This window comes from Corythoichthys intestinalis, chromosome 16 (genome assembly GCF_030265065.1).
Source record: "Corythoichthys intestinalis isolate RoL2023-P3 chromosome 16, ASM3026506v1, whole genome shotgun sequence".
In the NCBI taxonomy this organism is placed as follows: domain Eukaryota; kingdom Metazoa; phylum Chordata; class Actinopteri; order Syngnathiformes; family Syngnathidae; genus Corythoichthys; species Corythoichthys intestinalis.
Genome location: NC_080410.1, coordinates 35,765,549 through 35,782,751, shown reverse-complemented (window position 1 = coordinate 35,782,751; position 17,203 = coordinate 35,765,549). Strand labels below are relative to the sequence as shown.

Here is a 17,203-nt window from a genome sequence, read left to right as displayed (position 1 = left end):
TGATGGAATTGGATAGCAACCTCTACGTTCAACTACTTTTGTTGGCCCTCCAAATAATTGAATATTTCCCCGTTCCCACTAATTATTTGTATTTGTGATGCGCTGTGGGATTAGGTCAAAAACGGGTTTCGCAATAGTGCTCCAAATGCTGCAGTTGTGTCAGGCAGCCACACCTGCGCAGGTGGAATGTGTATAAATGCCACTTGCAAGCATCCGTGTGTCGCACTGCCAAAAAAGAAAGAGGACGTGGCCGCTCTCTCAACTGACTGCTGCTGGCGTAGACGTCGGACTTTGGAACTGTCATGTCGTCGCAAAGATACCCCATCAGCATCCGTTTAACCGGAGTGATGGAGAAGGACAAGAAAAAAGTAATGTTTTCAGATTTGCTGAGTAAATCCAGTTACTTGTATTTCTAAACAAGTTGGGATGCTTAATGGTTCCTCTTCCAGATGTACATTACCTCGGTGCTTTGGTCGGACGAGGAAGACATTGTCATCTACAGGAGTGTTGAGGACTTCAAAAAAATGCATGTAAGTGTAAAGACGTATATACAAGTCCACTAACTTTACAGTTTTGTTGCTAAATGTGCCATTCTGGCTTGATTTGCAGAAGTTGCTCAAGAAAGCTTTCCCTGGCACAAAAAAATCTGAGAGAATCGTGCCTAAATTTAAAGGTAGCCACTCATCACAATCACACTGCCTCCTTATAGATAGAGACTAACTTGAGGGGACATTATGCTTCTAGTGACAAAGCCGGCTAAAGCTGGGCAGAAGAATGGTGGCACTAAGTCCCTGAATTACCTGAAGCCTTTGCAGAAGTACTGTAATGAGTTGCTAAGCTGCGATCCGCAGGTCAACCAGTCTGTTCATCTCATCCAGTTTCTCAACCCCAAAAATGAGGAACTGCAGCCTGAGTACTCCATGAACAGGTATGTTTGTTTCACTAAGACAAACGAGGCTGTCTGATAAAGCCCGCACCAAGGTTGAATTTAAAAGTCCCAATTAATTAGTAACTTTGGGAGGAAAAAAAACATTAACCACTAAACCAGATAGTTTATGAAATGCTTTAATCCAAAATTACAGAAAATGAAATATTCGAAAATATATTTCCCCACACTCCTTGTTGGAGCGCCGAGAATGTTCAGTGACAGTGAGACATTTTTGTCTTAATTGCTGAAACGCCTCAGTGAAAAAGCAGAATGGCAGCGCGACATTGCTTGAGGCTTGTTTCCATCCACTGATACATTTATACCACTGAGGCCTATGCCAGTTGGCTTTTAGCCAAAGGGTGTATGCGTTGAGCTGCATAACAGCCAACCGCAGGGCACATTGACAAAGACGCATTCCCACCTAAGGTCAATTTAGAGTCATCAAATAACCAAAAAACTACCCTGTTTTTGCACAATATTTACATATTATCTCCCTCTCTTGCAGCATTATAATCACGCCCCCTGAAAGCCAAGCTCAGGAGCAGATTTTCAGCCAAGGAGGTAACGTGACCCAGCCTTTTGCCACAGAGACGTACAGGTGCGTGGCCCCATACGAGACCAAGGACACCAAGAACAAGCCATTCAAAGTAGCGCTGAATGAAAAAGTTGACGTGCTCATCAAGGACAAAGCAGGTTAGCTGAGCAACTTGCTCAACCTCAGCTGAAAACATTCAAATTGGCATCTGGTTCTGATATTTGGCTTTGTGGACGACTTCAGGCTGGTGGCTTGTGGAGAATGAAGACAAGTGCTTAGCCTGGTTTCCTGCACCGTACCTAGAGAGGACGGACGATGAACCAGAGGAGGACGATATCGACGGACTTCCCGAAAGAGGTACAGAAACGCCAACAAACCCTGTGGACTCCTTCCCATTCTATAATGGAGTTGAACAAGTCACTGAAACGATATCTATCCATCCCTATCAGGATTGTTTTACACCGTGACCAAGAGTTATAAAGCCACCAACGATGATGAAATAACAGTGAGCATCGGTGTCTCGGTGGAGGTCCTGCAAAAGTCTGAAAACGGCTGGTGGCTCATCAGGTATTCTAATCCTTCGACCTTTCTGATGTGAATTTCAAAGAGCGAATGATATCTTTGTACGTTTAATCAATGGCTTGACATTTTGTTTTTCCCATAAGTGGAACTGTTCTTGCACCTTTGATAACTGAATTTTACCGATTGAGGACATATCTCTTTTTGCTTCTTGAAAAGGTACAGAATTAGGTTTCAGGGTTACTGTACTGTAATTTATACGCCAAACTATTGACAAATGTATTAATGAAGTAGTTTTTATAAGGGACAGAAAATGCCACAAGGAGTACAATAGCTTGTCATTGGGTGGCTCCCGTAGAAGCACTGCTCTTGTACGCTTGACACTAGACCTTAATGACTCGGTAACATACCTGTACCCCATTGGCGATGAACAATGTACAGGTACTTTCACATTGTTTGTACCTTCAATGTACCTCGTCTTTGCATTGAGGTGGCACCCTCAAATGTTGTACCTTTACACACGATACAACTGATTTCTAGGACTTGGGAACATAGCTGTACCCTGTTTGAACTAGATAAAAGGGTACTTACATCCATGTCTGACAATGTAGGAATTTTTCTGTCAAGATAATAAACCAACCTTTGGCTTTCCACAGACACCAGGGAAAGGCAGGCTACATTCCCAGCATGTACTTAAAGCCCCCGAGCCATGGCCGCATGTTAGGTGGCCACCACGGGCGCAGCAATCCCACTCCACTGACCACTTCCACCCTCGCGGTGCATTCTCAGTTGATGAGCCGCTCTCAAGAAAACCTACGTAGTCCAAACTCCGTCAGGCCTACCTCACCCAACCTCCTCCAACCCCAGAGCAAGCAATTGTCCAAATCCGCAGAGGTCCTAAGCCAACCTGTGACTACTCTGCCTATCTCCAAGCCAGCCGTTGCCATACCACCCAAGGCGAGGCCTGTCCCACCAAGACGCCCCCAGTCTCCCGATGCAAGACAAATCTCATTTCCTAAGGAAAGACAAGCCTCGCCCTCCAATGGAAGACAAGTCATGCTTCCTATTGAAAGACAAGACTCAGCATCCAATGGAAGACAAGTCATGCTTCCTAATGAAAGACAAGACTCAGCATCCAATGGAAGACAAACTTCACTTCCTAATGAAAGACAAGACTCAGCATCCAATGGAAGACAAACTTCACTTCCTAATGAAAGACAAGCATCACCTTCCAATACCAGACAACCCTCACCTTCCAACGCAATGTACGTCCCTACGCCTATCATCATGGTGGAAAACGATGCGGATAGTGATCTTCCCCATAGCCTGATCGCTGACAGCGAAGACGAGTTTACAAGCGACAGCGACTTCAGCAGTGACGAATTCAGCTCCTCCTCACCAAGCACGAGCCTGAGCATGAGTACCGATGACTACCGCCTGCGCCGGAGCCGCACACCTGAGCCGCCGGCGAAAAACACCCTAAACCCACAAAGAGCCACGAGAGGCAAAATGATGCCAGCGGTCTCCGACCCAAACATCTTCGAGAGCGTCTCAGCGCCCAAAGCTAGCATGAACCTGAGCATGAGCACTGACCACTACCGCATGCACCAAAGTCCTGGCCCTTCGTCGCCTGTCAGAAACACCCTAAACCCAGAAAGTGCCATGGGGGGCAAAATGATGCCCGCTGTCTCCGATCCGAACATTTTCAAGAACGTCTCAGCACCCAGGATGCCACCCAGGCCGCAGTCCCAGGAGATCCTCACCCGATGTACCACAATCACCCGCAAGAACGCCAGCCGATCTCAGAGTCCGACACCCACTCCCATACAGAGTCGGTAGAAGAAGCAGATGTTGAAGAATCCAGACCAGATTCAATTTTGACTTCTCAGATCGACTTGGTCACGTGTATTTACTGTTTCATACTAGAAAGATTGTAAGCCCCTTTGTAGCTAATTCACAATTAAAAAATAACATGTACGACTCAAGCTTTTCCTGTCTCTCCTGGATATATTTTCCATACTGGAAAACTTTTGTTGTGCCTTATATGCATTTAGACAGAGAGCTCAATTATACATGTATCCAAAGATTTTTGTTTAAGTGTAAGAATGTTAGAAATTGACAATGGGTGTGTGAAATGTGATTTCAAAGAAAGACTGCACTGACAAACCGCAGGGAGTAACTTGGTCACAGACAATTTCTTCATTCCAATCCTTGATGATTAAATTTAATTTTCAATTTCACATTGAGAACCGTGTGACAGCAGAAACACAATCAACTAAGAGTGTGAGAATATCTTGATACAGCGATCTATCGCGATATTTTGCAACCTGATCGGTTATCGATATGCTCCCGCCAAGTATCGATACTTTTATTTAACATATTGGCCATACAATGGAGTATGGATGCTGTAAATTGCTCAATGTTTGTTGAGCAATTCCTTGGAGGTCCACTAGGGGCGCTCGGGAGTGGCGGTGAAGGTAAAGTGCGCACAAGTCGTCTAGAGAAGAAGACAGGAAGCTCCAACTGGGTTGATAAAATAAAAAAGCTCTGTGAAAACGGTGGAGGAAAAAAATGAGAAAAATATTGCTACAAATCACACATGGGGACACACTTTAGATTTTACACCAACAAGAAAAGAAGTAAGGTGAACAAGGACTTTGCTTTATGCAAGAATTGTCTAACAAAAATAAGGTTCACTGGGAGCTGGTGACGAAGTGCACACCGGATTTTTTCACTGCTTCGCATTCATAACTTGAAGTAAGAAAGTTTTGCAATGTAATTGATTTTTTATTTACATGTATTATTTTGATGACATTTGGTGTTGAATGATATGAAATAAACCAGGACCCTAAACTGGATGAAAATGAATATCGAACAAGCCCACATGAATTTACAGATTTATTTGATATTATTTGAGAACCACTTTCCCTCTAGTTTACTACACAAACTGTTATTACTGTCATTTTGATACAATAAGCTATAAAAATGGTTTGAATAGGTTCCAAAATATATAAAGTGATGTGCATGATAATTAATGTAGCCTACATATTAAAAATAGGTAATTATTGCATTTTTAATTTCTAAACATTCAATTTATATTTTTTAATTCAATACTTACAACACAAAAAAATCAGGATTTCAACTAAAAAGCTATGAAGTAGCTAATATTTTTTGTTTTATTTTGTTGTTTTTAAGGTGAGGAAGGCTGTGACTGAGCAAGTCTGACATCTTAAATGTTGAAGCAGATAGTGGAAGTGCTCAAACCAAGCAACAAAGGTCATATACGAAGAAAAGACCCACCAATTTTATCATTGCCCCACTCCAAGCTCAACTGCTGACACCTACAGCATTTTTTTTTTTTTTTTAGATTTAAAACTTTAAAGAAATTAAGGGTGCCATTCATCATGATCTCTCCAAGCGATATCAGTGGTTGTGGTTTGTTTCCTCTATATGTGCAGGTGCACAATTTGCAGTATTTATATTTTACAGCAATGTTGCACAGAAAAGGTGTCACTGTTTAATAAATGACTCAAACAGTATTTTTCTATTTAGATTTTTTTTTTCGTTTCAACAGTTGTATCGTAGAATGTCATGGATCCAATTTCTGACCAATATATCAATAATCGCTGTATCGTGATATCGTAAGATAATCGTTATCGTGAGCCTTGTATCGCGAATCGTATCGTATCGTGAGGTGCCCTGAGGTTCCCACTCCTAAAGTCAACTATATGTTAGGTCTCCATTCTGGTTTTATGTATAAAGACAATTTCAAGTCACCGATTGCTTCATATAAAATACATCCTTTTTTATTTCAATAATAAAGCAAATAAAGCACATATTTCACTCTGACTGTGACCACGCTAGATTGAAAGTCACCTGGAGTGGGTGGCTTTCTACATGAATTTTCACTCAGAGTTCTGTTGAATACTGAAATTACCTCCCCTAAAAATGTTCCTGTGTATGTAAAGAGAAAAATACCCCCCCCCCAAAAAAAACACCCTCTTACATGATTGCAGTAGCGCGGGTGTACTGGGCGGAGCAAACAGTTATTACTAGCTGCTGCACAGGAACGCTTATTACTGTACAATTAACGTGACAGCAGACAACAACGCCCTTGTTTCCTTAATGGTTCACTGAAGCTATTAAGAAAAGTAGACTGTGCGTGGTAGCGTCATGCCGATCAGCTGGTGACAGTAGAGCCTTGTGAAAAAGAGGAAGTTGCAAGATGTTTTGCAGCTTTCACTATCATTTGATCCCGCTCGTCTTCTTCCACGTCTTCCTCATCAGAAATCTCCGCGCTCTCTGGGTGGTGGTTGCCATTTGTGGTGGCTTTGTTGGTGGCACTCACCTCATCGTCATCGCTGTCTTCTTCCTCTTTAAGTTCGTTTTCACTATCGCCCGCATCGTGGCTGTCTTGGCTAGCTTTTGACCCCTCTTTGCTGATCATAAACACGGGTTCAGAGCCAAGAGGAGTAGTGTCCATTTCTTCATCTTGGTCCATGCTAGGAAAGAGGATTCGAAATTTTTTTTTAGCAATACGCTAAAAGACACAAGTACTTCAAAAGCTACATTCTAATCCCGTTTGTCCGAAATATTGGCAGTTTGAATCAGGAGGTTCAGAATTTGAATGGGAAGAACATTTATTTTTAATATACCGTAATATTCGGAGTATAAGGCGCACCTGACTATAAGCCGCCACCCACCAAATTTGGCACATAAACGGCACTCGTTCATAGATAAGCTGCACTGGACTATAAGGGGCAACAGTCTTCATTGAATTATGAGATATTTACACCAAAAGATATTAACTGGTAACACTGACAGTGGCATCATCAGACTGTCATGAGACCAAAAGAAACACCATGAAACTTTGAACCAATTGGTTCATTGCTTCAAGTAGCTTCATTTGGCCATCACTGCTCCCTTGAGAGACAGTCAACCTCTGCTGCCAACACTGTTGTCGTCCAACATGCCTCCTAGTAGGGGTGGGCGATATGGCCTTAAACACGTATCACGATAAATTGAGCAGATTTACCTCGATAACGATAAATGACGATAAAGTCCACCCAAGCGGACTGTTATATAATTTGAAAATCTAAATCAATGCATGAAATACAGATTAACAGTTTCTTGTTGATTTAGTTACCAGCATTCAATTTGATATATTTAACAATTGTACATGCAGTCTAAACATTAAGTTTATAAAAATGTATTGTAAACAATAAGAATTCAAGTATGAGCATTTATAACAGCGTGTATGGCTTGAACAATGTACATTGTCAAAATCAATATGCCTGTGCAAACATGTCATTGTAACACAAATGACTTGCAGCTTGACACACTTCAAAAAGACAATTTATTGTTAATGGCTGCTGTGACATAATTATTCAATACAAGTGTTTACTTTATGGTTTCAGGTTTTTTTTTTTCCCCCCAGTGCATTTTTTAATACATGCATGCATACATGAACCCCCAAACAGACAGACAGACACACATTAAAGCTATATTGATCTTCTGCAATGAAACACTTAAGATTTTATGATAGCAATAATGACACAGAATTAAGCACTTACAGAAAAATAGCTGGGGCCATTTCTCGGTCATATTAAAAATTTCACCGTTGGATTGTGCTTTATGCTGAATGCTTTACCATCACAAAAGCTATCAGAGAAATCACACACAGTCAGATAAAAAAAATAACGCGACATAGTAATTGCTAGATGCAGTCCGTGCCCAATCCACTCATTAAGTTCAGCCGTTTCGACAAGGTTAGAGCCGCTATCCGACTCCATCACGTTCATTTGTAGTGTTAGCCGCTAGCGTTAGCCGCTAGCGGCCGCTAGCGCTAGCCTGTGGCCTGGCTACCAATAGAAAGCACTGAAAGCACCATCTCCGGAAATCGTGAGAACAAGGGAGGACAGCGGGTGAAAGCCCGTCTGGATGCCACCAAGAGTCTACTAAATGTCGGGTGAAAGTTTGGCGAACCTCCCTTAAGCCACACTCCATCACGTTTTGCTTGTAGCGTTAGCTGCTAGCGTTAGCTTACCGGGCTTCTGTTTGATTGGCTTCCTGATCATCACGTGACTCCCTACGTAAGTCCATTGACTGCTTTCTTAAAGGGGAATGAACATAAACGAACAAAAGAGTCAAAGGGGGATGAAAAGACTCTTTTCTTGTTTTATGAATTTACCGACATGGTCAAAATTACGTCGGTCATCGTGAAGAATTTCGGTGACGGTAAATTTTCGGTTTACCGCCCAGCTCTACCTCCTAGCATGCATTGTGGCGCTACAGACAAAATTCATGTTCTGTGCTAAATATTTCTTCAGTCACTGTTCACTAGAGGCGTGCGAAATTTCCGATTCTTAGATTATTCGCAATTCGGCCATGGAAGATTCGAGAACGATTCACAAACTTCCAAATTCCGATTATTGAACTATACCAGGTAAAACTGAAGTAAAACACAGTAGTCGCGGTCTTTGGGACGCAATGAGGAACGGTCCGACAGTAAATATCATGTTCAACTCATGCCGCTAGATGAAAAAAACAATCATACCTGAATGCGGCCGACAGCCGCTACAAACAACGCCCAGTTGCTAGTTGCTACAAACATACGGCTACAGTAGATATCATAGATATGTAGAACGAGATGCAAAATGACAGACAACGGCGGTGTTAGAACATGTATTATTGAACAGAGATGCGAAAAGACAGACTTGCCGGCGTTAGTAAACGGCCGCCATCTTAAAGCAGTAGACTTTTCTAGCTGGCTCTTTTGTAGCGAACCTAATTAACATTTTATCTAAAATACTCCTAAATCGGCAAAATCTTGTCTTGAATCTATCTTTAAATGATGAAACAGTTTTAAAACTTTGACATGTCAAAAGTAGACAGAAGGGAAATTATGGAATAACGGGAGCAATTTTAACAACGGTTGATTCACAACATTAAATTAATTGAATGTAGTTTGAAGCTGCTAATACAGAATGGGGACTGGAGTATTTTATTTAATGTTATTTTTGTATATTTGTTTCCTGTTATATATTAACTTGATACTGAAATAGTAGTTTGGTTTAGCCTGAGAGGATTTTTGAACAATTTTGGAACTAATGTACAAAACAATAAAAAAAAATAAAAAAAAAAATGAGGGGGGTTCCTCAATAATCGTTTTATAATCGAATCAGAGCCTCTGAATCGTAATCGTAATCGAATCGTTAGGTGCCAAAAGATTCCCAGCTCTACTGTTCACATTGTTTCATTAATTGCAAGTTATGGTATTTGGTAACACCGTATTCTACAGTAGTGCCATAAGACTGTCATCAGACAATCATAAATATGACATCATACTGTCATGAGGATTAACACTGGAAGTCCATGGTTTTTTTTGGGCTATAAAGAAATACCATAAAGGCGTCAAATGACCCCGATACCAAACTGACTACTGGGCTTTGTCAAACAATAGACCACTTAAATAAGCAATCAAGCAGGCCACCACCCTACACACTCCTGTGGAGTCGCTGCCTAGATTTGAAGGGGGGGGGTTTGGTTCCCTCCGGATAGCTGCAATTAGCATCTTGAATATAAGATAGACGGGTGGACTTCTTGGTGGGTCTTGCAAAGGAATTGGGTCACTCTCATGTGGGCGCAAAGAAGGCCCATAAGGAAAAAATGCTTTGGCAACAACCTTGCCCTGGGAAAAGGGCGAAGTGTCATATGTCACCAAATAAAAAATGTTTTGTTTTATTTTTTATTACACCGTCCATGTACTGTAGGCAAACTGCAGCTTTTGGAAGATGTAAAAAGGTTGTCCGCCCGACTGCCTGCCTGAGCGGTCCACTGTCCGACAAGCAACAACTGTTTAGTCCAACTGGACAAGCCTATTTGGAAGGGGGAGAGAAAATGACCTCTAAAGGTGTTCATTGCCTCAGACCAATGGCACCTTTCTGTTTCCATACAGTTTACACACACATACAGTATACAGTATAAACTGGAAGAGTTGAAGGGACAAGTAAACACTTAAAAAGAAAAAGCACATCCTGTCTTCTATGTCGAATGAGGACCATAGTTCTCATAAAAGATATGCCGACTAGGGTCAGATGATCCTTCGCTGGTTACAAAAGCGACTTGTATCAACTGTCCACCCTTGGTAGTTCTAGTGTTAATCATTGCTTATAACAGATGTCATTTAGTGTCATCTGGGAAATGATCTCACTTTTGATTGGATGTAAAAGATCCAAACTGGAAAAGTAACATAATTTGCCAGATGACACTTAATGGCATACAGTATGTCATAAGCCTTCAGTAATGCCCATGAGAGTGTCATGTCATAATTATGACGGCCTTAGGACAGTCTTATGACACTGTCAAATAGAGTGGTACCTACTAACCCAAATAAATGAACAAATAAGCTGCACTGGACTGTTAGCTGCAGGATTTAAAATGAGGGGAAAAAGTATCGGCTTATAGTCCAAAAAGTACGGTAATTGTATTCAATGGCGTACCGCAAGCAACACGTCACTTCCGCTCATTAATATTCATGACATTAGCTACTGTTGCTAAGTAGGGACAAGCCACCATTTGTCCCTAATAGGAAATGAATGGAAATCGTGTACGAAGGAGATGTTTACAGAGCTAAACCTAACAATTCTCTCCGAAAATGATGTGCCTGGTGCTAAATTCACTGGCAAAGATGTGGAAGAACATAAAAATGTTCAGTTAAAGCAGTGCTTCTCAATTATTTTCTGTTACGCCCCCCCAAGCAAGACGTAAATGTTTCGCGCCCCCCCAAACTCTCCGCCGCCACTGTAAATAGTATACTTCGTCTATAAAATTACTATTATAAATACGCATCTGCCTAACATTGTGTCCTTTTTTTCTAATAAAGAAAAAAAGTAACAGATCAACTTATAATAAAGTATAACTTTACTAACATTGTTTTGTTTGTAACAGAGAAGACTTGACGTGCATCAATTTGCCTGAATTAAAAAAAAAAAAAGTCACATTCAAACTGTAAAAATACACTCAAGGTATTTTTGACCATTTGATACAGAAAAATTAAATGTAATAAAATCCGTAAATAATAACAAATTCAAATTGATTAGAAACATTTACTCATGAGGACAATATGCCAAAAAAATTGACCGAAAAAACAAAAATGAATAAAGGAAAAAAAGAGTGTCCTTGGACAGAAGGACAGTTTTTATTTTTGCTGCTCACACTCAGTATTACCTCCTTTGCAATGGTGTGGAGTCATTATGCAATGAGCATGCTAACAACGCTCACTGGTTTACTGATATAACACTGACAAAGCAGGACTATTGTTGGCAATATTCGGCACGTTTTCGCTGAAAAACAATCAAGCGGCTTATCTATGAGATTGGGGTTGAATGTCTTTAAGTGGCGTCTTAAATGATTTGGCTTCTGGCAGTCCGCTATAATTATTTTCAGACACAGTAAACAGTAGTCTTTCCTCATCACCCCACTGTATTAAAAGTCAAAGCTAAAAGGCAAACGGCCCGAAAAAAGCGCATTCTCGGCGGCCGAGGTAGAACCGTAGGTGAGGGCGGTCGTCGTGACGATCCCAAGCCGAAAATGGCACTTCTCGGGCGGCGACGTGAGAACCGGACAAGACAGTGGGTCGCTGTATGAGTGAGTCCGGTCGGAAAACGGCTTTCGAAAACGGCGGCGGCGTACTGCTCTTCATGTCTGTTTTCTGTGTGCTGACTAGTGTTGTATCGGTCGCGAACGATTCGTTCTTTTTGAACGAATTGTTTGGGTGAACGAGACCGAACTAATCACCATCTGCACTGATTCGTTCTATGAAGTTGGTGCTTGTTCACTGCGTGGGAGGGCATTGAGCAAGCGGCAGCGTCTTCTGACATCGCACACGACCAATCAGACGCCAGCCTCATCGCGGGCAGGGGAGGGACCGGAAACAGAATCAGCGCGTATGTCACTCACTTCCACGTGTGGCCAATAAGCAGCCAGCGTGCAGGCAGGGGGGCAAGACTGAGTTTTGTCACTTCCCGTTCAGTGACTCGGTCCTCCGGCTCCTGACCTAGCTTGCTGCTAACTTGACTTTCCAGTAATGACTATGCGGTGAACGAATCAAATAATGAAAGGAAAGGACTTTGTCACATATTTGTTAACGTGGAGCCTATCAAATGCAGCTCTAAAAGATAAAAACACCACACAAATCTAGCGAGCATGGTTTAGTGTACTACTTTTCTCAACAGACTCGGGACTACCTATTACGACATACTATCAAATTTACAGTAATTTAAAACACGGGTAGCTACGAGGCAAGCAAAAGCTGAGCTGCGGTCGCGTGACGGCAATGAAGGAGGCAAAGAACTGTCACTATATGGAGGCTTCATGGCAGCGATATTTACCTCATATGTGCACAGAAAAAAAGAATATATAGTATGATCACCATAATACTGATTTGCAATTAAACGGTATATACGTGCCCATTTTTTCCAAGTGTTTTATTTTTTTTTTTCGTGTCAGATGTTGGTTGGTTTGACAAATTATGTCAATCCGTCCATCATGTGCTACTCAAGCGCCCCAAAACAACGCACATGGACACGGGAGATGTCGCAATATGTCTACATTTTTCTTATCAGACTAATGAGAGTAGAAAGGCGATATCGTAAAGAGCAAACAATTTTCTAGTCAGCATTTGACGATCTGAGATGCGGGGACGACAGGGGAGCTGACCGGATTATTTTATTTATTAATACCAGTGCAAAAATTCAATACGATCACCATAATACTGATTTGCAATGAAACTATATACATGTCAATTTTTTCCGAGTGTTTTTTTTTTTCGTGCCAGAGCGTGTCGGTTGGTTTGACAAATTATGTCAATCCGTCCATCATGCGCTACTCAAGCGCCCCAAAACAACGCACGCGGACACGGGAGATGTCGCAATATGTCTACATTTTTCTTAACAGACTAATGAGGGTAGAAAGGCGACATCGTAAAGAGCAAGCAATCATTTCTCGTCAGCATTTGACGATCTGAGATGCGGGGACGACAGGGGAGTTGACCGGATTATTTTATTTATTAATACCAGTGCAAAAATTCAATACGATCATCTTAATACTGATTTGCAATTAAACTGACAAATATCAAAATGTAGTATTGTCTTTATTTCAGAGCAGCACATTCGACAACTAGCTATTTACACTTATATTTGTAACAATAGTGACTAAAAATAATAGTGATGAGCATAAAAACAAAAATACAACAGAGCGAGATGTAAATATGATGTGATGGTCGTTCCATATTCAGAAATTAAACTTTCGATTTATTTTTATTTTCGTGACAGCAAGCATGCTGCGTTGGCTGGTAGCAAGCAGCATTGTAAATGTGATCAAGAACATGCTAATGAAAGTCCGTGCGCCCCCGACCCCAACCCCCCGCTCCCCCCACAAAAGGAAAATGTTTAACCGTGTCCTCAATCGAAATGCAAGCACGAGCCATGACTTTGAGCCCATAGAACTAGGACAGACGACGCGGAAGTTCTCCCTCGCTTTTGCAGCAGCGGGAGGGCGACGAGGCTGTCTGTGAAAGCAGAATGATATCGCCTGTCACTCATTTCTGAAACTACGACGAGTGGTCAATGTGCAAGAGAGGGAGGGACCAAGCAATGTCACTTCCCGTTCAGTTATACTGCGAAGCGGTCTTTGGTGATTCGTTCGGCAACGTCACTTCCCGTTCACTAACCGAACGATTCATTTGGGCGGGCAGGGAGATGAGGGGGGCGAACGATTCGTTGAACGATTCGTTTGAACGAATCTTTTTACTGAACGATCCGGAATGGATTCGTTTACTCAAGTGAACGACAGATCCCGTCACGAGTGCTGACTGCTGAGTGCTCTTCCTTAGTTCAAAAATACTGCACGCACTCTGAAAATGAAAGCGCCACTGCCACCCACTGAGTGGATGTGCAAGTACACTTTATTCCAGTCCGGCAAAAAAAAAGAAAAAAGAAAAAAGCATGTTCCCCGAGGACACATGCGCCCCCCCTGGCATCGCTCTGCGCCCCCCCAGGGGGGCGCGCCCCACTATTTGAGAAGTACTGAGTTAAAGAGATGGCTTGAGTGTTGAAGGCTGAAAAAGACGATAAAAAAACGAGCCGACCTGAGTATAGCCTTAGCTTTTTTATTGACGCGACTGACAATGACATTCTCCTGTTTCAACAAGCTATCCTTTACCATCAGCCCTGTCTTTCTTATGTATCCTCTGGTTGTCCTACATCTCTGACCGTTCTTGGGGCTAATTTAGTTAGCTTTGTGTAGCGATCGCAAATGCTACTCAGTGACAGCCAACGAACACTTTTAATTTTTTCATGGATAAAAAATCTTAATTCTATAATTTATTTACACTTCCCCCTTACTAAAGTTGTTTTTTCTTACATATATATACAGTGCTGCTCAAAAGTTTGTGAACCCCCTCAACATTTTGGAATTTTCTATTATTTCAACCTGATTTCCTAATCAATCAATTCAGTAGTTTTTTTGTTTGTTTTTTTAACAGTTGTGTTGTCGAGACTAAATTAAAAAGAGTTTTCATCAACTGATGTAGGTGCAAAATTGAACTGTTTGGTCACAACCAAAACCGCCATGTCTGGCGAAAAGTCAACACTGCATACCACCAAAAGAACCTTCTCCCAACAGTGAAGCATGGAGGTGGGAATGTCAAGATCTGGGCTTGCTTTTCATCCTCAGGACCTGGACAACTCCACATAGTCCAGGGAATCATGAATTCTGAGGAATATTGTCAAATCCTAGAACATAACCTGACGCCATCTGTTTTGAAGTTAAAGCTTGGCAGAAGGTGGATCATGCAACATGATAATGATCCAAAGCATTCCAGCAATACAACCAAGGAATGGCTGAAAAAGAAGAAGATTCGTGTTCTGGACTGGCCCAGTCAAAGTCCTGACCTAAATCCCATTGAAATGCTGTGGCGGGACCTGAAGCGAGCAGTTCATGCCAGACGCCCATCAAACCTCTCTCAACTGACTGCGTTCTGCAAGGAAGAATGGGCAAAAATCCCCCAAAGTAGATGTGAGAGGCTGATTAGTCACTACAGAAACCGTTTGGTTGAGGTAATCTCTGCAAAAGGAGGCGCAATATCCTATTAACTGAAGGGGTTCACATACTTTTGCACACATGATATCTGAGTTTTTCTTAAATCAACCACTTTTGTTAAATAAAGAATGACAATATAACTATTTCTTTTGTTTCAGTCCATTATTTGGAATGTCAGTATTGTGGATTTGGGTATAACTTAACATTTAATAAGGTTATTTTAGTTTTTTTTTTACAAAAAATCTGACCATCGCTGTGGGGTTCACAAACTTTCGAGCAGCACTGTATATATATAACAGAAACGGTAACAGTGGCAGTCAGATACCGTTGTAATTCTTTTCAGGTCATTCATTGTCAGACAGAAGCAGTACGGCACGACGTTACGCTAAAAAAATTAATTAAAAATATAAAAATGGCTTCCCTCTTTGTCCTCTGAAAGACCATGCCAACCCAACAAAATGTTTACCGCGTATGAAATGTGAATGGATTCACCGAGCTGGTGTTAAAGTCCGCGCAAGTTGATTCGGTCTTCACATTTTTTCCTCCCGAGTTTTTGGTTTCCGGAAACGTATGAAGAAAAAATCCTTCATGTGTCGTAATGTCTAGAGTCGTTTCTACAAGTTCCAAAAAAACAATGTGTGATAGGCATGTTCGTTTTTGAAAGATTACTGGAGAAAAGCAGCAGAAATTATGTTGTTTCTATGCGAGGGCGGGTCTATAATGTCCCACTTCGGCTTTACTTCTGCTTTGCGATGCAACGTCACGGTCTAAAAATAGCATGCGTGCGGTACGCCATTAGTATCTGCAATGACATATATTTACCAATCGGATAATATGTGCAGGTCGAATTATCTTGTGCCAACTTTAAAAAAAAAAAAAAAAAAAAAAACAACTGACTTATTTGGAGTTTGCTCTTTGAACTCAATTCATTAGAAGCGCTAGAGTTTTGCTGGAGCTATAGTTATGTTGGCTGTCTGTCACAAATAGAATCAAAAAGGGCAAAAAAAACGTTTCTCCTTACTATATTTCCTACATTTAGTGGTAGAATTCATTTTATGACTTAAGGTCACAGTGCATGTGTGTAAAGACTGTCCCTCACCTAGCCGGCGCTCCGGCTACTCTCATCTTCTGCCACATGTAGTTCAGGAACATGGACGCCTGCAGGAGACGGCCGATCCGCTGCATGTGTCTCTCTAAACCGGAAAAAGCCACTTTAGGATGCAACACCAGCCAAATTTCTATTTGGGCCCAAGTAGGTTTGAATAGGGGTTGGAACCTCTAAGTAGCTCACAATACAATACGATTTGATACAAGCCTCACAATAATGATGATCTCTCGATATAGTAATACAACATTTGTCGATTCATGGGTGAGTAAATCATTCAAAAGAACTAATAAACAGAAAAACAAGCAATTTTCTTCCTTCTGCTGTGAATTGGAAAAAGTTTATTACTAGTAGATGTCCGATTTGTTTGAACTGGGAGGGTGGCAGCGAATAAACGTTTCTTCATTCGCTGCCATCGCTACCACTTCAAACGGATTGGACGTCTATGGCCGTCAGTGGCAGACAATGCCTGGCAATGAGTTCATTTTGGGGCATTTCACGTCATTTCCTGCTGATTTTTTTACGGATTTACGCATTTACGGGTAACTTCCTTTTGTTTTTGGAGCATTGACAGGTCACTTATCGTGCATTTTGGGTTACTGAATAGGAAGTAACTCAAGAATGTCCCCAGATGAATAGGAAATGACTCTAGATCAACTGAAAGTAACAGGGAAATTCCCCATAAGGAACAGGAAGTTACCTGTATATACAGTGCCTTGCAAAAGTATTCGGCCCCCTTGAATCTTGCAACCTTTCGCCACATTTCAGGCTTCAAACATAAAGATATGAAATTTAATTTTTTTGTCAAGAATCAACAACAAGTGGGACACAATCGTGAAGTGGAACAACATTTATTGGATAATTTAAACTTTTTTAACAAATAAAAAACTGAAAAGTGGGGCGTGCAATATTATTCGGCCCCTTTACTTTCAGTGCAGCAAACTCACTCCAGAAGTTCAGTGAGGATCTCTGAATGATCCAATGTTGTCCTAAATGACCGATGATGATAAATAGA

At 41.4% G+C, this 17,203-nt stretch overlaps 2 protein-coding genes across 2 annotated transcripts in view; one reads left to right on the top strand and one right to left on the bottom strand.

The window, feature by feature from the left end:
- Positions 1-210: 210 nt before the first annotated feature.
- noxo1a (NADPH oxidase organizer 1a) lies at positions 211-4,724 on the top strand. Its single transcript, XM_057817770.1, has 8 exons — positions 211-368; positions 450-530; positions 610-673; positions 745-928; positions 1,434-1,621; positions 1,707-1,820; positions 1,913-2,030; positions 2,639-4,724. The coding sequence occupies exons 1-8, from the start codon at positions 303-305 to the stop codon at positions 3,819-3,821; spliced, it is 1,998 nt and encodes a 665-aa protein (XP_057673753.1). The 5' UTR covers positions 211-302; the 3' UTR covers positions 3,822-4,724.
- The window catches only part of tbl3 (transducin beta like 3), a 38,441-nt gene continuing 25,529 nt past the window's right edge, over positions 4,292-17,203 (bottom strand). Inside the window, exons 22-23 of the mRNA XM_057817769.1 lie at positions 16,183-16,276; positions 4,292-6,484 (exon numbers count right to left, since the gene is read on the bottom strand). Coding sequence (XP_057673752.1) covers positions 6,163-6,484; positions 16,183-16,276 — 416 coding nt within the window. The 3' untranslated portion in view covers positions 4,292-6,162. The remainder of the gene's footprint in view (positions 6,485-16,182; positions 16,277-17,203) is intronic.

Excerpts from the sequence above, each read along its gene's own strand:
- noxo1a (XM_057817770.1), top strand. The coding sequence starts at position 303 with ATGTCGTCGCAAAGATACCCCATCAGCATCCGTTTAACCGGAGTGATG. Across the intron at positions 1,821-1,912 it reads CGACGGACTTCCCGAAAGAG|GATTGTTTTACACCGTGACC; the intron begins GTACAGAAACGC and ends CATCCCTATCAG. Across the intron at positions 2,031-2,638 it reads AACGGCTGGTGGCTCATCAG|ACACCAGGGAAAGGCAGGCT; the intron begins GTATTCTAATCC and ends GGCTTTCCACAG.